The sequence below is a fragment of the Micropterus salmoides genome, unplaced genomic scaffold (assembly GCF_014851395.1).
Source record: "Micropterus salmoides isolate LMB-PRFRI ecotype aquatic unplaced genomic scaffold, ASM1485139v1 Ms_hic_scaffold_15, whole genome shotgun sequence".
Taxonomy (NCBI): domain Eukaryota; kingdom Metazoa; phylum Chordata; class Actinopteri; order Centrarchiformes; family Centrarchidae; genus Micropterus; species Micropterus salmoides.
The window spans coordinates 16,406,371-16,427,669 of record NW_024040596.1 but is presented as its reverse complement, the minus strand read 5'-3'; the positions used below and the strand labels follow the sequence as shown (position 1 = coordinate 16,427,669).

General features: G+C 41.7%; 1 protein-coding gene across 4 annotated transcripts in view; it reads left to right on the top strand.

The window, feature by feature from the left end:
• The window catches only part of gpm6bb (glycoprotein M6Bb), a 28,054-nt gene that overhangs the window by 2,658 nt on the left and 4,097 nt on the right, over nucleotides 1-21,299 (top strand). Inside the window, exons 1-6 of one of the 4 annotated variants that reach the window (XM_038720624.1) lie at nucleotides 6,323-6,370; nucleotides 18,960-19,146; nucleotides 19,909-20,065; nucleotides 20,242-20,410; nucleotides 20,923-20,996; nucleotides 21,126-21,191. In XM_038720624.1, the coding sequence (XP_038576552.1) occupies nucleotides 19,085-19,146; nucleotides 19,909-20,065; nucleotides 20,242-20,410; nucleotides 20,923-20,996; nucleotides 21,126-21,191 (528 nt within the window). In that variant the 5' untranslated portion in view covers nucleotides 6,323-6,370; nucleotides 18,960-19,084. Of the gene's footprint in view, nucleotides 1-6,322; nucleotides 6,371-10,806; nucleotides 10,923-18,959; nucleotides 19,147-19,908; nucleotides 20,066-20,241; nucleotides 20,411-20,922; nucleotides 20,997-21,125; nucleotides 21,192-21,299 lie in introns of those variants that run through there. The other 3 variants (XM_038720620.1, XM_038720623.1, XM_038720622.1) reach the window with 3 other exon arrangements.

Below are 21,299 nucleotides of genomic sequence, written 5' to 3'. Positions count from 1 at the left end.
GGTGCATTCCTCCTCAGTCTGAACTCGGAAATCTGGAAAGTGTCTGATTATTTAGCTCACACATCAGCAGTCATCACTGTCACAGACACATGTGGTGGACTGCATGTGCTGTGACCCTGCATCCTGAAACTGAGGAGAGGAAAGACCCATGACTGCAAATGCTGCGCCAGCAGAGGTGTTTTTGCCCTCTCAGAATCAACAACTTGTCAACTGATGGCAGAGCAATAACAGAGAGTTAGATAATTTCCCCCTGCTTTTAATTGACTCATGGCGATATTGTCCTCAGAGGCAAACTGTAGGTCATGCACATGCTTCTCTTTCCAAGAGATGCAGAGAAAAAACACTGGACTGCAAGAATGAGCTGAGAAATTTAACTTTGCTCTTTTGTTTTCTTAGTTTGAATCAAAGCATTCTACTGTTAACTCCAAAAAGATACTTTCCTTGAATGTCCTGAGACGGAAATGTGGTTCAGTCTAAATAAAGTGTGCGCCTACCTTTTTATGACTGATCCTACATTTTTATGTCACCATCAATAATTCCTAAATTGCTTTTCATCTTTGGTTTGCAATCATTAATTACGCTGAATATCCCCTATAATGAGGTAGTTGCTGTCATAGTTGCATGCTTTCTGGGCTTCTTTCCATTTGGCATAGGATATGACTGAGCATCTTTGGTAATTATACAGCAGATGAGGCCCATACAGTACGTTTTGCAACTGTGCAGCTCTGAAAGAAACCCCTTTTACGTAGTTTAATCATCTCCTGCTTCCCTTCCTGCACAACTTTGTTTCCTCTGAAATATCCCTCATCTCTCTCCCCGGGTTTCCTTTCCTCTGCCTTTTATTATATACAGTATGTTTTGTTTCTCTCCAGCCTGGCAGGTCTGGCAGAGCAGTCATGTTAATTTGTTGAGCTTAGTAACTCTTCTGACAATAAAGAGAGACATTGAGTATTGTGACATGAAGTGATAGAAATAGAAGTTCCTGAGTAGGGATGCTTGTTCAACCTTGTGCCTTTGCTGTCACTTTTACTAAAGGCCTATTCACATTTGAACAGAAGGGATGCAAGTGGGTGCGTGGGTATTTCAGTGTGTGTGTGTGTGTGTGTGTGTACACTCAAGTTCATCCTTAAAAAGATGTCAGTCACACTGCCACATAGTAGAAACGGGATGGCATTGAACTAAATATCTGAAAATACCCTATATGAAAAACACCACCGGCTTTCAGATACTGTATACGCAGGTGGCTGAACCCTGGTGCTGAATAAAATATGCCAACATATACAATCAGTCCTTTATCTTATATGCAAGACTAAAGACACCCATGGTTTCCAAGGTTAAACTGCCATATACATGGCATAATACTGTGTATTTTATTTCTTCAGTTTTACAATATGGTGGCATGAGTCATAGAGTGCAGAGGTGATATGTGCCAGTGGAGCAGCAATCTGTATCAGTTTTTGTTTGCAGTCAGATGATTGTTCCAGAAGGCCTGTGGGAAATAATAGGCTGGGGAAAGCAAAGAGCCCATGCAGCTGATGAACATTCACTCATCCAGGCATCCAGCCCCAATGCAGGATGTTCTGCCATCTACAGTAAACCACATTGCAGCACTCTGTATGACCACATTTGCTATGGCACCAAGACCACTGCATATGCCTTGATTTGCTCTCCATATCCCATGGGCAAGGGACATCGATTAAACAAGTCAATAATGTTTTCCCAGAATGACCTGTTTTCTCTTGCCACTCTTGGGTAAGCAAGTAAATAGATCATGATGCAGCTAATGTTAAGTGTGACTGAACAGTGTGATTGCTTGAAACAAAACTGTGTGTCAGAGAGGCCTGTCCAAGCCAATGCCTCTACTCTGTGATGGCCGGGATCTGGGCCAGAGGATTAGATGTGTGGGGGCGACCACCAGGGTTAAATACTGAAGCCAGTTGCAGAAGTTGCAATCTAAGGTCGCGTTCAGACCGACTTTATCCCTGCGTGGAAAAAAAAATCAGTCCAACAAAGTAGTTTGGGTGCCAGTGCAGAATTCTCACACCGAAAAAACGTGTAAAAGTTGGTTCTGGCTCGACAGTTTTGGCATCTGAGAAGCTTTCATACTCACTGATCTACTACTCAAACTGGATTTCCTGGATTGTAATTCATGTCTCACCGGTACCTGAAGCAGCTCGCCCCCACCAACGCAAACCCTTACGTTTGTTTTAACACAGAGCTGTTTTCAGTCTGAACGCCCGCTGAAGGCGTCCATAGGTTTCAGACAAATTGCTTTCTCTTTGGGAAGACATCTCTTAATGGTCAGCATAATTACTGCAAGCGAGACCTGTTTCAATGTTCATATGCGGACCCGATGATTGTTTTCAGACAGACCAACTTTTGAAACATTTATTTAGAAAATAAGATAATAAGACTTAAAGAAAAGTAGGGTATGTTGGGTTTATCAACAGGTATATTAGCCTATTGTGGGTCAGTTCAAATGTAAAATGTTTGGCTTTATTAACTGGCAATCAGTAAAACCAAACCCAGGCTTCAGAATCTCCCTTCAGAAACCGTTTGTCAAAGATGCTATGTTGATCATTTTCCACACTCCAGAGATGAGGGTGAGGAGGTGTGTCAGCTAAGATGGTTGGTTCTTTCAGCACAATGTATGCAGAAAGGAGAATGTGCAAGTATTGTTTCTAAGTTTCAAAAACTTCTTTGTAGATTATTATTTAGGAGCTCGATGTAACCACAGCTCAGAAAGTATTTAGGTGAAATGAGAAGACATAATAGGGCCTCCAGCTAATTTCCCTGTAAGATCATATGTAAGGAGTGAGAGCAGAATGCATTAGTCTGCTTTTCAACTGTGGGAGCCTGTAGGATTGAGCTGTTGGCTGTGTGCCCACTGAGTGTATTCAACCCTCCACAGATAGGTCTTTGTCCTCGCCGCTTTTACGCAGCTGCTAAACAACCGCAAGACAAAAGCATCTGGGGTACCCCGGCACTCCAATGAGAAATGTTCACCATATGAAGAGCCAGACAGCCTGAGACCATTTGGATGGAACCAAATGCTATGCTTTGGGATGAATTAAGAAGGAATTTAAATGAATACCCATCTAACCCCTTATGACTTTTTCTCTGCCTCTATGTGTAAAATCTTACATGAGATATTCAGTGATGTTTTTGTGATAATGCTGTCACAAAAACAAATCTTATCTTACACTAATTTCTCCACAGCTTTATGTGTTGCTTATCAAAGATGTTGCAGGAAATGATCATGACTCCTCTTGGCTCATGTTGTCGTGATGTGGTGCTGCATGTGACACAGTGAAACCACTGGACACACTCATTCTCTCTCCTGCCAGTAATCACTTTCCTGCCCAAGAAAAAAGGTTTCCAATGTAGAGTTTTCATTGTCTGCTTATTATCCTCCAGAGAAAGGCTTGATAGGCAGGAAGAGGCACTTCTGCCAAGCAGATGAAAATCTGCAATAGTTGAGCTTTAATAAAACGACAGCTGCAGGAAACCCAATAGCTGAGGGAGAGTGTTTGGGGAGGTTGTTTGCTTCATCGACAGAGTGTTTGGGGTTTTGAGAAGATGAATTTCAATTTGACTTAATTGTTGAATGCTGGATTTGATTATTATTATTATTTTTTTATATATTCTACTTGGAGTAGTATAAACCCACACAACTGAGTCATTCAGTAATGTGTGATGGTTTTACCATTACCACACTTGATGGTTTATTTAAGGTCTCATTTAAGGTTACTTACTGTAGGTTCACCTCAAAGGAAAGAAGAAAAATACCTGCTAACAGCAGCTTCAGGGCAGAGGAAATCCCAGATGTTCTGTCTGAGAAACAGCATGAACCCCGTAACCGCAGGCACACCAGAGGAGAGATCAGTTAGCAGTGTGATTATTACTGCTACACCAGTGAGAGGTCTCATAAGTCATCTTAGCTTTTAACCTTTACTCTATGGGAAAACAATACTGGAACAATAGAGTGGCCACAGTTGAAAATGGAAAAGCAATGTTGTGAAAGAATTGAGCATCTGGATTGTAGAATTATTTTCTGTATTTATTGTTTTCAGTGTCATTTGAATTTGAGATGCCTTGTTTCTTTTTGCCCTGAAAGCTACATATCTTTAAAAAAAGAGAAATATAATGACTCTTTTAATGTAGTGACAGAGCAGTGGCTGTGTGTAGTTAGTTGTTGTGTGCAGTATGCATAATGCATTTACATCTATGGAGTCATCCACATAATTTGAAAGGTGGAGTGTGCACAGAATACATTTGTGAGAGTGTAAATGTTTAGACACTGATTATGATGTAGTGACTGCATCACATCAGATGGTGCCAGAAATGGGTTTCACTTTGCACAGTAAATGCTTTATAATGTCCAGTATGATGAACAAAAGGTCATTATAGTCTCTGCTGTTGGAAAACTGCCTATCAGTGCTTAAAGCAATAAAGTAATGGATTGACCCACTCTCGCAGAGGTCAGCCAGGGGAGAGTGTATACCAACCACTAGAGAGTTTATATTAGCTTCCATATTTCTCTTGTGGTGAACTGTATTTGATACTTATTGTCAAGCACTTTGTCCACATCTTAACTGCTTCCATCATGAGTCTGAGGACAAACACATCCCTGCAGGGGTGGAAGTGTCAGGTTCAGGTTCCAGGATCCAGCCGCAGGATGGAGGGCTTTGAGACACGAGAAGAGATCCTTGTGGAACAATGGCTTTAAAGTGATCTCGGAGTCGTCTGCTCTGTTGTCATAGGGCTGGCGATGAATCCTGACACGATGGGGTTTGACTAGCTGGTCTGTTGGGTAGCACCGGCTGGGGCTTAAAGGAGGAGGTTTCTGCTCCTTCTTGAGGGTCGGGGGGACAGTGCTGGAGGGTTTGAAAAGGGTAAAGTCGTGGGTCAGGGGTGAGAGGTTGGCAGCATGAGGCGGAGAACAATAGGACCGGCGGGAGCGACGCAGAGAAAGAAATCCCAGCAGCTGGGATAGACACAGAAGGGTGGGGGTTGTTCATGGGAAACAACCCCAACATTAGTTTGAGAGTCTCGTCTGATGTCTCCATGTCTCTGTGCTTCGTTATGTCTCTAGTGTGTGTGTGTGTGTGTGTGTGTTTTCTTAGGCTTATGCCATGTGCAACAAGTAGGAAAATGAAAGACTGTCTCCAGCCCTGTGTTGTTTGCCATCCCAGCAGCTGGAGTTTCAGAACATTGTGGAGATCCTCATCAGCCTAAGAGTGACATATGTGTGAGACATAACATTAGAGATCTCTTACTTTCACACAATTTCTAAGCCACCTGACATGACATCTTAGACTTATAAGGTTAGTGCTAAATTTGATGTACTTAAACATTTTGCACCTATGTCTCAGAAGATATGTCTAATTCTGTTAATTAATTAATGTGCCTTCATGATCAATTTTATAAGAGCAGGGTTTTGAGGTTATTCTTACGGCTAGGTAATAATGAATAATATAAGTATGCTTACGTTGCTTCATTTGCCAACAGTAAATTTATAATTCAACCAACATATTATGTGCACATCTGTAGTACAAGATAAAGAAATAACCTGCTAATTTCCTTATGTTTCAAACTGACTGCTGACCTCTCACTCAAGTAGAAATAAAAGTAACTCAGTGGTGTTTGTATTGAGCTAAAAATAAAAATGCTTACGGTGATAGGTATTGTATTTGAAAGATTAACACCACTAAGAGAAGTCCTCGTGAGATTTATTTGTGCTTTCAGTGCAGTTTAATGGACTGTCATACATTTGAAATGGCTTTGGGAGGTGCTCTCTGTCAAAATGTCTGCAGGATGGGGGCAGTTTGCAGTTAATGTGTGCGGAGAACGACAGATATTAAGAGAGTAGACAGATTAAATCAGAACAGAAGGACATCTAAAGGGGTGGAAAACGGCTATAACCAATATTTGTAAATTAACAATGGATCACATGACTGCTTCTATGTGACAAACTCACTGAAAATGATCACCTGACTTTGCAGTTATGCTTTATAGCATCTTTCAGCTCATTTTTGTAACATTTAGCACATGAACCGCCAGATATTTCCCTCAGGTGTTGGTAGAGACCAAAACTGAGCTAAAACGAGAATGACTTTTTGATTTGCATTCATCAGGTGGCCAGAAACACGACTATGCTAATATTCTAATGCTAGTGTTGCTCCATATCTGCCAGATGTTATTTTATTTTTCTAAAAAATAACCTCTCTTGAGGCTCATGTATTCCAGGGAAACTGCTGAATCATATGTACTGTCTGTATTAAAATGTGTTTTTAACCACCTACTTTTTCTTACAGACAACTCTTCGGGGGTAGCTGGGTATTTTCACTATCCCCCACTCCTGTGCAAGGTATAACCACTATATACATTGAAAAGACAAGAGGTTATTTTGTAGCATTATTCCATTTAATTAACTGGTTAATGGAGAGGTGTTTGCTTGCAGGACCTCTTGGCTTGGCTGGTTCATGGCTCCATAATGTAAGCATGACAAACCACAAAGACAGTGAATCCTTTTCCAGACCAGCATCATTAAAATATTCAGTGTACACTGAAAGAAAAACAAGACCTTTACTTTTCTCTAAAGTGGCAGACATTCATGGCCTGTATTGGGGGTGGTGGGGTACAACTACTATAAACACCTCCTCTCTCTCTCTCTCTCTCTCTCTGTATTACTTTCTCTTTCACTCTCTTCCAGGTTTAAGTTTCTGTTTCCTGGCATTGATCTTTTCTTTTGACTCCAGACTGAAATTATGAAATTCTTAGTCTTTAGGTTTTGATATTGCATTGGTTTACTGCCCGGCCAAGCCATGGGGGCAGTTTCCAAGGAATTGTATTGCTATGAAGCCTGGGTAATGTGAAGCATCTGTGTCTCTCACTCTTCCTGCAACCACAGTGGGTGTGGAAGTGCCAGAGAGTCAGGGTTGTGAAGTCATTTTTAGAGGAAAAACATGGCTGCCAGGCATCCCTGAGTGAGTGTTGCTCCATTTCCAGGCCTAACACGATAGTAACACAAACATGCAATTAGAGTGCTGAGTCAGATACCCTGGGCATTGTTTGGTCAAACACTTGTAATTACACTGGAGAGAAAAATTCAATATGGAAATTGTACAGTGGAAGAAACACCAAGACATAAAGTATGTCTCTATTAGAAATGGTTGAAATTCAATAGCGGAGTTGGTATTCCGCTACCGTGCCACAAGAAGTCAACGTTGAACAAGAGCTTTTTCACTGTTTTCTGATGTTTTGAAGACCAAACATTTAATAGATTGATTGAGAAAATGAAAAGATGAATCATTCATATTCATCATCATCGTTAGTGGCAGCCCTAAAAATCAGTTCCCTTTCGAGTGGAACTCCATTGATGTCAGTGTATACTTTATATGTGATAGAAATTGTATGAAGCCTTTTAGAGCCTCAGAGGGAGCTGTGTGAAGTCTGATAAACTGCAGTTGGGGCTGAAGACTACAAGTTTAATCTCTGCTTGAGAATAGTGGCTCGAGGCTACGTAGACCGCTACTAGCATAACGCATCCAAATCTCAGACAGAATTGTCAGCAGTCAATTACGTTGTGGGTAATATAGGTGCCAGGGTTTGAATGCGTGGAACAAAAAAGACTGTATCTCTGGTTCTGCTGAAATGATTTTTGTTTTACACTGTCCACATTGAGCCAGACAGTGTTAAACGAGTGCAATGCTAAATCAGTGAAGTACATTTTTAAGGGTTACAGGCACATGCAATTAAAGAGAAACATCCAAAGCACTTGTTATCCTATAAAAGGCCTTTATTTAAATATGTACCATGAAATATGCTGTTAAACTTCACTCCATTGAAACACTGAGTGTATTGGAGTTTCTTCCTTTTGAAATGTTTTACACAATGATGCCCGAGAAAAGATTTTTCTTAGTTCACTGACGGTTTATAAGTTTACGTGACAGAGTCAAAAGACAGCACATCACATGTCAGCCCACTATGGTTTTCCCTCTCACTGGCCACATATTTTGCAATGATGAATGAGGACAGTTAGCATATTAATTTTTTCCATTGAAGAGAGAGGATTTTTTTCCTTTGTCATGAAATAGGAATAACAATCAGTGGCTCGTGTTGGTTAGATTGGTTTGCTTTATCATTGCATGGAAGTATTAGCTTCGAGTCATACATTTTGCTGTATTGACTGTATTGTTCAGAAAAAGTCATACAGAATTTGCAGTTCTTTTGTTATTCTGTTGACTCACGGAGGAAAATGGGTCAGCAAACAAGTGAATGGATCGGTATAATGGGTTTGTGGTGTGGCACTTTTATAAACCAATCAATTACTTGTATTCAGCACGTGAAGGCAGACGTACAGAGCAGATTGACCAATGACGATGCCCTGCATTTAAATCTAGGTCAGCAATGCCACCACAGTACATAGGAATGATATTCACTGAATCACCAGAACAGTGTTTACAAGACTCTCCAGTGTTGTAATATGCCACTAATCAGTGTCACATACAAGAAAGCTTTTTCCCATGAGAGCAACAACATAGTCAGTTTGCTTTCATGTTTTGGCTCCGATCTCTTTTTCAACAGACTTCAGCCTTCACAATCAGTCATACCCATTTGGCCTCTTCTGTCCTCCTCTGCTCTGGTGTGGCGAGCCTGCTTTCTCAGGCTGTCGTTTTAGTGTTTGCAAGTGGTGCTTGGGCCTGGGCACAGACCTGTCTCCCTGAGAACTCCTTTCCTCAGTGTGAATCAAGCAGGGTGCAGGTCTTCACGGGTGACTGAACACTGAGGAGCATTCAGGGCCCCCAGTCTCACAATGTGAAAGCTTGACCCACAATGAAGCCTCCTCCATTTGTGTGAGCTTCATCATCATTCAGATTGTGTCCTCAAGTAGGGGAGTGGCGCTGTCTCAACACTGGAGCTGAACATGCAGCTCTCAGGCGTAGCTTCCTACGTTCACATGATTATTCCCTCTCGGCCTGTCACAGTATTTTTGGTAAGACTTGGTAGCAAGATTTTTGTCATTTAATGATTTTCACGTATTTATGATATCTAACATGATTAGGTAAGTTGCAAAGAAAAAGTTAAGTCATTGTAACATTTTGTCCTAGCTTGATTGCCAAGCCAAAAAGCATTGTTTAAATTGCAGGGTACATTTGTCACTATTTCCAATCAAAGGCATGTGTTTGTTTATACTAGAATCTAATACATTTATATTAGTCTGAAAACTATTTTCACCTAGCCTGATCAGATGTTTGGAATTTCCTTTTACAAACTCAGACATTTTGTTGTCTGTATACGCTTAATGGTCTGCAGATGGATCACTGGTTTGTTTTGAATTTGGTGTACTCAATAACTTGGAACTGCATCTGTGGTTACATTTAGTCTTGTGTATCAAGTAGACTTCCTTTGAAGCTTGACCTGAGCTCCTTAGTGCAATAAATGGGGAAATTACTAGCACAGCTACCTCTAAATCAGATGTATTCTCGCATATAAAGAGTTCAAGCAACCATTGCTTCTACATATGGGCCAGAGTCTCTGTTTCCCACTTCACAAGGATGTCAGTTCTCCTGGTGTTTTACAGGGCTGACGGTGAAAAAGTTTGAAGATTAGTGCGGCATTTGTTGTTGTGGGATCCCCGCTAAGTTCACTTCCCTGACCCCTGAGGCTCCCCTCCCCTGCTGATCCCCCTCCTCTCTGAGGTCTGGTATCCGTGAGAAGACCCCACTCCAGCCCTGCTCCAGCAGGGCTCTCCCCCCACCGCTGAAAGGCCTTTCTCTCATTAGCATGCCCCTGGGGCTCCTCAGCCTGCTGTTGCCAAACAAACACAGCCAAGATCTTCTTCCACGTCTCTCTCACTGTCTGTTGTTCATCTCTCGCTCTCCGTCTTTCTCGCTCTCTTATTTTTAACAAGTTGCTTCTCACTGCATCATCCTCTTAGAATTCTCTTATTTCTCCCTACTTTATCAGCCCCTTCGTCCCTCTTAAAGTCTTCATGTTTCTGCCCTTTTGACTCTCTGGATTTCCCATTTTCACATGCTGTTTCCTCTGTTATTTGCATCAGCCCAGAGGACACTCTGTCTCCTTGTTTAGGAAATGTAGATCTGCTTGTCTTTCCGGTGTCCCTTTTTAAAAAAATGTTGGATAGAAGCCACCAGATGGAGGGAAGACAGCGGTCAGAGGTTGCTAATGTATGCTGCAGGAGCAGAGGGCATATGCTGCAATCCGGAAGATGAAGGGCTAACCCCCCAACCACACCACACTACAGCACACATTGAAGCGAAATAGAGAGAGGGGATTGTGTGCCTATATGCCTTTTGCCCCAGCCTAGAGTAGGTTTTTACCCACTCAGTCAACTAAAGTAGGGGTCCCTTCTCCCCCCACCTGCAACCCTCTCTCTGATATAACAAACCCGTTCTCACCAGGCAGCTTGCTCTGGATTGCTATTCAGGGTTCCACTTCAATTTTTGAGATGGAGACGTGTGAGAGCGAGTTTGAATTTGACTCAAAGCTGAATCCCAGAACAATCGGTACAAACAGAATAGATGCACATTTTGCCTGTGAAACTGGATGTACAGTATGAGTAGGTCTCGCAATAAGCTCAACCAAATCCCTTCTGACAAGACCTCTGCATCTCGGAAGGGAACGGTGGTGTACAGTGTAGTGGTGCCTTCGTGAGGCAGGAGGAGACCAAAAGAGCGAATGTGGAGGAGATGGCGAGAGAGAGAGAGAGTGACAAAGAGAGAGAGCAGAACATGCGGCAAGGAAAGTGAGCAAAAGAGGGAGCGAGAGAGGCGAGAGAGTAAGGGGGAGAAAGGAAGAAAGAATTTGCAGAAAGGAAGCATTTTTGTTGGCTGGGAGAAAAACAACCATGGAAACTCCATCAGAAGAAAACCAAGACCAGAAGCAGGACAAAAGAGGTACCAACGAGGGCTCACAAAGAGCCAGTTCAGTTCTTTTCACTGCTGTGTTTACTGGGGCTTTAACCTACTCCAGCCTGCTTGGTTTCACTCTGTACAATAGTTGGGGTAGATTTTGCTCTGCAGGGACTTCAAAGTCAACACAGCATCCTTGTGTTTGTATACTGCCTCAAAAATTGACGTCTCTGTCATGCTTCCAGTGTGTTTATTTTCTACAGTGTTTTTGCTTGAGCCTATATTATGATCTAATTAGTTTAAGTGTGTGGGCTGTTTTCTGTGGACCTGGCTCCTGCAGCAGGAGGAATGCGAAGAGACAGTGAGTCTGTTGCAGAATCAACAGCAAATCAATCAAACCTCAGGGTGCGTTTGAGTAGTTCTTTTAGAGGGGGCCGATGATTAATGAGGTGCATGAGGGGTTGGCAAAGACAAAGATAAATGTACCAGACACCTACCTGTCACACAAATAGACTGTGAGGAGTGTGTACACTAAAGACAGAGAGAGGGAGAGTCATTAACTTTCTCACCCCCTTCTTGTAGGAATCAGCAGGAATTTTTGATTTTCCAATTGCTCTTTGATCTAAACATTCCTAAGGTAAAATATTGTACATTCAGACAAGCATCTTTCCCAAGAAAGGCTGCAGAGTCTCTGTCAGAGTGCTTAATAAGGTAGTATTCTGCAAAAAAAACGTGACTAACTTTAACACCTTTTATTTAGTTTAGTGATATTTAATAATCTCAATGTTCTAAATTATCTCTAAACCAGGTTCCAAAGTTTGTTTAGAACCAGGTAATGTTTAGTATTTGTGCTTGATGAATGACTTTAGAGACAATTACAAGAATTGCCAAAGTTTTTTTTAAATATAGCCTGCTATATTTATCAAATATATATGTCTGTCTGTCTGTCTGTGTCTCTCTCTCTATCTTCTAGATGTCTACAGCCAGTCCTACTGCTGTTTCAGAAAGGGAGCAGTGCACACCATTAATACTATTTAACTACTAGGTACTCATGAAAAAGGTCAAATAAACTAAGTACTGGTACCCATTTTCCTGGACCTTAGATTAGATTTCATCATTAGTACAAGACAAGTTATATTCATGATATTATAATCTTATGACATGCAACAAAGGTCCCGAGCTGGACTCCAACCAGGGACATTGCGATCAGATTATTGGGCCTTGGATGTCTTTTTAAAAAGAGATGTTCCTTATCTTAGAAGGATGGATGGGTCGGGAACCTGTGCGCCTGTAAAGCCCACTGGGACACTGTATGTGATATTGGCCTATAAATAGAGCTGACTTGACTCAACTCTCCCATTATTTACTTACACAACATCACTCAGCAAAACTCGTGTCTAGATATTTATTCCTCTACTGTACCCAAACACACAGATTATGATCAATTACAGCCATCATTGCATCTTATTGTCACTGAATAGGTTACATACACACAAATCCCTCTGCTCCTTTCACGCATAGCCATGGGTGAGCTGCAGTCAACAGCTATTAGCTGACAGAGGAAAAAGTTTCCCTTGTTAGATAAATAAACAGTGAGACCACTTCTGACAATTTGCAGGCTAAGATCTCCTCCATCCCACGGGAATGGCCATTTTAGCCATTATGGCATTTTTAAGTATCACTCCTCTCAATGTGGAGTGCGGAAAATGAGACAGTTTCTCATAAATGGTGTTTTGGCAGCTCGCCTCGGTGAAGCAACAAACAACAATACTTAGCATTAGCTGTAAACAGGCACATCTGTTAGCAATGAGGCTAGATGTAACATTAAAAGTGGATGGTGTTTTTGAAGTTTGTTGTTCAGGACTCAGGGATGAGATGGAAGAGAGCGGTCTTTGTCACAAATTGTGTCTTTAAGCATGTTTATTTGTGTGAGTGGGGTTTGTTGGTTATATGATATACATACGCAATTGTAATGTGTTTGTCTTGCATGTGATTCTTTGTTTGCCTAGGAGCGAGTGTGTCTGTGTTTGTGTCTGGTATGGACATCACATTAAACAATGTTTTATGTCTGCTGCTATCTTGGTCACATCCAGTGGTCTTCAGACATTTTGCCACTGAGGGTCCCGGCTGTTGGATTTGGTTGAGGATTGGTTGTAGATTTCCGCTTTGTAGCCTTAACAGATTGTGCTGATGTGTTGTCTGTTGTTGAAAGATGGAGGTTGGTGATGAAGCAGAGCCAGCTGCAGGGGTTAGTGTGATAAGTCTGAGCTCAAACTGTAGTGGCGCATGGTCGGATTAATCTGTTTGGAGGCACTGGGGCAAACATTTACTGTTGGGCCCCTATTGGGCCCCTATTGGGCCCCTGTTGCCCCCCTGTACCCTCTACTCTTCTGTAGGGCATCACTCATCATTAATTCATCTACCAATTATATTTTGGATTAATTGATGAATTGTTCAAGAGTTCAAGGTGAAAGGTTCAAATGTCTTTTGTTTTGTTTGTCATTCCTTTCTCTCTCCCATCATTGTCTGTCTCTCCCTACTGTTGGTTATCAAATAACAATCCAGCATTGTGGTTATTAGACACAAGGCTAAGATTGCACCCTCATTTTCTTGATCACGCTGTCAAGCTGTGCCTCTGTCTCTTTGTCTCTGTTTGCCTGCTTGCCTGCAACTCTTGTCGGCCTTAACGAGCCATCTCATTCACACATTGGATGATTTCAAATGCTTTGACAAACAGGAACCTGCTGGAGTGTGAAGTAGCTGCTGTGGCCCATTGTGGCCGAGCTATGTGCAGTGCTGGAGGGTCACACAGGATGGAGCTCAGCAGTGGGCTTGTCCTGGGCCTCAAGCCTGTGGGCCGGAAGAGCGGGACCGTGGTCCACTGCTATTCTGAATGGCCCCTGAGAGTCCAGTGTGATGGACAGTCTAGTGCTGCACACACTGGCTCTTTGTATCAGGATTTCTTGGACTCGCTCTCTGTCTCTATTTTTTTTTTTCTGTCTCTCTCACACAACATGCAAACACACACACACACACACACACACACACACACACACACACACACACACACACACACACACACACACTTTCTCCTCGTGATCCCGATGTGGCAATTCTAGCCTCTGCTGTAAGGCCTGACATTGTCATTACAAACAGTCGCTAACTTGTCTGTATTTCTTTCTCCCACTCTGTTTTTTCATTCTGTCTCTCCTCCTCTCATTCATGTACTGTAGCGGTGAGTTGGAGAGTGGAGAGTCTTGAAGTGGCTGGAGGGTCTAACCAGGAGTATTAGTCAGGGACTGGGAGCATGTGAAAGTCATCAGAGGGAAAAGGCTCAACGTGATTTTCATTTATGGTGCTCCACTCAGAACAAACCAGCAGGATCCATTTAGTACATGCTTGTTGTTGAGAGTCACCATCTCCTACTGTGGAGGAGGATAATTTCAGCTAGTCTGGTCTGCAATATCCTGTGCACTATGAAATCCCACACAGTACACTACAGAAAACAGTCCACACTTTGAGGTGTTGTAGGTTGACTGATACTGGCTAAGTCTGTCTAATAATTGTCAAATACACATTACAACATTCCCAGTGAAATGTTGTGTTATCCATTGCAGAATCTAGACTAGTCATTTATATAAATTAAAGGAATTATATTTAACTTGGAGAAAGAATCTGATAAGAGACGTTTGGTTTCAAAATTATTATTTTTTATACAGTATATTAAAGCAATAGTTTAACATTTTGGGATATATTTTTATTTGCTTTCTTACCAAGAGTTAGATGAGAAGATCGCTACCACTCTCAAATCTGATAAATACAGTATTGAAACAGACTCCAGGAAGTCACTGCGCCAGGCCAAGAAATAGGCACAAAAACTCCGTAAAACCATAAATTGTCATTTGTACGGATTATACAAACAAGTTAGAATGTGTTAAATTAATGTGTTTTAGAGGTGTAGAGGATTCTGTAAGATAGATTTTGTTACCTTTTAGACAGAGCCAGATGTTTCCGGTCTTTGTGCTAAGCTAAGCTAACTGGCTGCTGGCTGTAGCCCTGTATTTAATGAACAAATATGAGAGCGGTATCATTGATCTTTTTATGTAACTCTCGGCAAGAAAGTGAATAAGTGAATAATAAGTGTAAAATTATTCCTTTAACCCAACAGTTCAGCACCACCTCCCACCCTCAACCCCATGCAAAGCCTGTGTCAGCAACTGATTCTGAAACATGCAGCCGTCTATAAAGTTGGCAGATTTAAAATTAAGGCTGCACGTAATATCTCCCAGACCCTGCGATTACTTCAAATCCCACCTTTCCTTTTAATCCGTCGACTGAATGAGACTGATTTTACTTTGGTGCAGACTACTGTCCCCATGGTACTTTGTGCAGGACTACTTGAAAGTGGCATTGGGCTTTAATGTAATTTCTGTCTCCCTTGATGTCTAATACCAAGACTGAAGCCTTCACAGAGGCCCTTTGTGAACAAAGTAGTATTTCTGAGGTTGCTAACCACTTCTGTCCTTATGCCAGTGTTTTTTTTCAGTCAGCCAGAACAGAGTTATACTAACCTGCCAACATGTTCAATCCAGCTGTGAAAATACCACCTTGGATTTGCTGTGTTATTAAGCATAACAACCAGATAAGTGACACAAGGTTTCTCCACTGAGAGACAGATGTGTAAGCATCATTCTCAGTCTGGATGGATAGATGCTTCAAAAGCAAACCACTCCTGTGGAATGGACACTAATCAAACAGATGGCTTATTGATCGGAATGGTGGCCTTTCAACATAATGTAGGTTTTCTCTCTCTAAGTGCTCCAAGTTAGACAAGCATGGCAGAAGCAGACATGTTAGTCTGACCTTCTCCATGCTGCTCCAGGGGAGTTTGCTTATGTGGTCAATGTGATGTTTCAAAGCTTTTGAAGCATTTCATACATTCAGAGATCGTTTTGTTTCTTATAGCTTTAGACATCCATATCTGTGGTCATCAGACAGAGATTCAGTAAAATTCAGGCTGACTGTCGTAATGATATCATGGTCATCATCTTTTTGACAGCTAACCTAATGGGGATAGTGACGCATTTGAAGGCAGGGTTTGAAACCAAACAGACACTTAATGAGCTGGGCAGTCATGCTGATTTTCATCCATGTCACAGTTGATTTCAATCAAATAAATTCATAATAAACCAGTGTAACTGCTGTCACCGTGCACATTTAATTCAAGAGGGAGATAAACCCTAACTACGTTTTTCATATGGAAACATTTTGTCTCTAACAGGAGGGTGAACTGTGACCGCCAGTTGATTTATAGCAAAGATGTAGTCTGATACTGGATCAGAACAACCTGACAGTGACATCCACTACAAGAGCAGCTCTTCCTTTAAACAGACTGTATTTACATTGCAGCTGGGCTGATTATCCTGTGGATCTCTATGCTCTGACACCCAGCAGCCCACTCACCCTCCCCTACATGTTCATCACAGAAATGTGGGCTGCGGTAGAAGTTAGCGACTCCGCTGTGGGCGCACACATTGAGTTGTGGTTAACATGCTGCCATGGCAACTCCTATTCACCCACCATGTGACTATTTTTTTTTTTTTTATCTCCCTGTACTACACAAACAGTCAGGATGAAGCAAAAGCACTGGCCCAGCAGCAGTGTATCTGTTTTAATTTTCTTTGTCAAAGCAAAGAGCACAAACACAGATGAACTTTCAGGATTATTCCCTCTATGGAAGAGGCAAGCAAGTAGAAAATAATGTTTGGTCAGTTTTCTTCAAAGAAAAACACAAATCTTTGCTGAACATACTTCATCCCAATTATTTCCCCCCTTTTCCAACAAGGTAGAAGAAAGAGCAGAAATAAGAAAAAAGACACAAGAACTTGGCTCTTAGAAGTGCAGCTAGCTTATATGGCGAAGTTACTAACAAACATTTGGTTATTTATATATCCAGCAGATGTGGAGCAACATTAGCATACATTTGGAAATGTGTTAGTGCGTACCTGCCGGATGTAAGTTCAATATTGACTCTTCGCCTAGCTCTGTTTTGGACTCCACCAACCCCTGAGAGAAATATCTGGCTTTTTAGCTGCTAAGTGCTCCCCTGTGTTGACCGGCTAGTTCCTAACTTTGTCAGTTGAATGTTTATCAAAGTAGTGATGAAAGTGGTAAGTTTGAACCAACAGTTTCAGACAGGAAAACTTAAGAGCTTAATGAAGCTAAAATACTCTAATAGACACACACTATAATAGTGTTGAGAGGAACTGTAGAGTTGGAGATAATTCTCTCTAGGTTGCCACTACAAGCCGCCTCTGTCACATACACATAGTATACTTTAGTTGCAGTGTGACATGACGCATATGTGAGAGCTTTAAAACATTAATAGCCATTGACCTGGATGTCCTATGACTCAACAACATCCTGTCAGACACATGTGGATCTGATTGGAAGCACACTGTGGGTTGTTTGTGCGTGCGTCCACAGACAGTGCATTGTAGTGACTGGCTCCATTTCACAAGGCATAAGAACACATTGGATGAGGCAAAGCAATCTGGGTCACTTCATTCCCTCATTGTGCATTGCCATTGATCTCCATTACAGCTTGGCAGTCCCCCATTGCTCTGACCTGCTGGATGGCCATTAGTTTCTGTTAAGTGTAGTGATAAAAAGTCAGATGAAACATTCAAGACAGTGTAGAACCTCAGTCTCACATGGCAAAGCTGTATTGTTTCCGCTGGTACTTTACATCGCAGAAGTCTTGACAGGAGCACGGCGCATCAAGCGTGACCACAGACAAATTTTATGAAACTTATTTTGAACAGACTTGTCTGCTCTGTCTGTATCATTTCCTTTGCAGCATTGAGGAAGACACTTTATTCTTTAGATCTGTAAGTCAATCCGTTGTTCTCTTAATGAGTCCTGATGAGTGAAAAAATGCCATTTGTTGTAATCAGTTACAAAAGTATTTATAGATATGTCCAGGGTAAACCCCGCCTCTGGCCTGGGCACTCAGATAGATGCTTGATGGATGATTCATATGAATATTCATCTCATACTTCATTCCTGTAAGATCACTTCCTGTCCTGCAAGTAAAACACAATCCCTTATGAGCTGATGTTGACATAGAATTTATTATGTGGCCTTTTAAAGTACCGTAAAACTTCAATTAATAGCCGAGCCTGATGTGGGAACACATTTGGACAAATAAACGCCTGCCTTAATTAAACACCTGGTTTTTATAGAAATTTTTTTGATGTATAAAACCTTTTAAACCCCGCGGGGCCGCCCGCTTCAGCTGCTTCTAAGCTGCTTAGATTGTTAATATTCGATAGATCGATATTAATGTTTATACGTATGATCAATATGGACATGCTGAACATCGTTGGATCGGTTAGATTCTCCACAATACCACTGTTAAGTTCATTTAATGGAAACAACAAGATTAGACTAGAACTAGATTTACCGGTGTAACCTTCAAAAGGGGGAAAAAGTGCTGACTCACGGTAACTTTGAAGCGCTCGTTAAGTCCGAATGTGTCTGTTTCTTGATTATTTATATTCCTTTAAGTGCAATTTATACTTCTGCGTCAAATCGACGGTGCCTCCGCGTAGCCCCCTTTATACTCCTGCATAGGGTCTACGTGCATAGGAGAATAAAGGGTTTTTCAGAAAAATGTATCCAAGTTGTGAATCCTGTCATGTGAAGTCCATCGCTCTCTGTCTGCTAACTTCTCTCATCCTTCACCGTGTTGTTGCATAAGCCGTCTGTCGGAGCAAGATCAAATGAATGACGTGTATTTGATATTATTTGATAATTTTTAAAAGTATTACTCTGTTTGAAATAAATAAACTGCTTCATAGTAGTTTCAGTTTTGTGCAAAAAGAATTAAAGGCCTGTCCCATTAAAGGCCTGTCCCATATGGACACCTGTCCCAAATAAAGGCAGGGTCAATTCAGTGATTTTTATCAAATAAAAGCCCGGGCTATTATTCAGTTTCACGGTAAAAAGGTTTGGGATAAATTACTGTTCCGTGAGATCAAATGACACTTATCACTGACACAATTTCTATTTTCTCTACAGGTTGCTTTGAATGCTGCATCAAATGTTTAGGCGGGGTGCCGTACGCGTCGCTGGTCGCTACGATCCTCTGCTTCTCTGGCGTTGCCCTGTTCTGCGGATGTGGCCATGCGGCTCTCACTAGCACCATGACAATCCTGGAAACCCACTTCTCCAAGGTCACTAGTGATCATGCCATGTTGACTGATGTGTAAGTGACCTCATACTCTGTGTATGTACCACATGGCCGCTTGTAATGCTTGCCAGTGTCTGAGAAACAAATAAAACGGATGAGTATGATATCCTGGTAAACTCTGTGATAGTTCAAAATATTGTGCCTCTAATGTCACAGTAGGATCCATTACCCAATCTGCTCACTGTGAAAAATTGCTCTTACGTAACCATCACGATAAAGAGGTCTAAAACACTTTTAATGAGGTTGACCTTATGAATGCTATTTTTAGCTGATGTCTCCCATGTTCACCTTATCCTACAGAACAGTCCTAATATGGACCCTCTTTTTTCCTTTTTTTTTAACAGTGCACCCACTAGTTCAGACAATAAAAGAGGAATGACAAAAGACAGGACTGCACTTATGTTTTATGTTGGTGTAGATTTGGAGTGCACTCTTTAATTTAAGATGTGTACAGATGCAGTCTGTCTCCTGGCGGATGATTTCCAGAGACAGGCATCACCTGTTATCTCCACATTTGGGCTTAGCGTCGCTCCTCACATTTTCCAGGCAAGCTGGCCCACAGTCTCAATCATAACCTTCTGTTTAAGATTACTCATGTTTTCAAGCTTGCATGCAAACAAAATTATAAATAAGCAGCATATATTCCTTTACCTGACATTTTTAGTGGGTCTCTCCAAGTGTTGCGTAAGGAGGCTAAGTCATTGACTTACTATGTTTTTAACCAATTGCAGCTTTACAGGCAGAACTAAGCTTATATGTGACATTTTTCTTTAACAGAATACAGCTGATGCAGTATGTCATCTATGGCATTGCTTCGTTTTTCTTCCTGTATGGGATCATTCTGCTGGCTGAGGGCTTCTACACAACCAGTGCAGTCAAGGAACTGCACAGCGAGTTCAAGACCACCATCTGTGGCCGCTGCATCAGTGGAATGGTATGGCAACTGACTTTTTTTAAGCACCTAATGCTTAAAAAAAAGTTTCATACCATGTGATTAAAATATAAAATGCATACAAAGATGAAGATGATGATAAACAGTATAAAGGAGGATGAGAAGGAGTGTAATTGTTATCTGACTACGCTAACCCTGTGCCATCTTTGTGTCCTCAGTTTGTGTTGCTCACATACATTCTGGGTGTGGCCTGGCTAGGTGTGTTTGGCTTCTCTGCCGTGCCGGTCTTCCTCTTCTATAACATGTGGTCTACCTGTACCACCTTGAATTCTTCCGTGGTCAACGTCACCAACATTGATGCCATCTGCGTGGATGTTCGTCAGTATGGTAAGAGATGACCACTTTGTCCAAGGATATGTCCATCCATCCATCGTCAACCACTTATCCTGCGTACAGGGTCGCGGGGGGCTGGAGCCAATCCCAGCTGACCCAAGGATAGGTCTTGTTTAGTTTTATTCACGCAGCTTTTGTTAGTGCACACACCCTGGTGGCATTGAACCAATACACTGTTCTAAATTAGGGGGTCCTTTTTGGCTTGTAACCCCTTAAATTCAAGCAGGGCCAATTTGTGAGACCTCATTACTTGTTGTATGTGTCTTCTGATTGTGACCAGTTCAACCAAAGATTACCACAAAAGACACAACTGTTTTGATGAGCTAACTGATGGTCATGTGTAAAATCAGGGTGCCCAAAGTTTATCAGAGATTTTAAGAAATAAAAAAAACAATGTTGTGCTTTGTACTCAGTGGACATCAACTCATTATAGTACTTGACAGGTCTGATCATTATTCACATAGTACAATGAATTTGAGTGTATACCCTTAATTTCTTGGCGACAGGAATTATCCCATGGAATGCCATGCCAGGCAAGGCCTGTGGATCTACGCTAGGTAACATCTGCAGCACCAGTGAGGTAAGAGGTTGTCTTTTATCCATGCAAATTCATACAAATGCCTTACAGAGGAGAGCAGAGGGGCGTAGCATGGAAATGCCTTTTTTTTGATCAACTGAAGAAAAATCACAGTTGCTTCTCCTTTTCTAGTTCTACCTGTCTTATCACCTGTACATCATAGCGTGCGCTGGGGCAGGAGCCACCGTGATCGCTCTGGTAAGTTTCTTCCGGTCTCTCCATCCTCTCCCTTTAGTCCACCTTTGCACGGTTTGTATCAGCAGATCATGTGTCGAGTGCTCCCCTTCTCATTCCCATATGGATTAT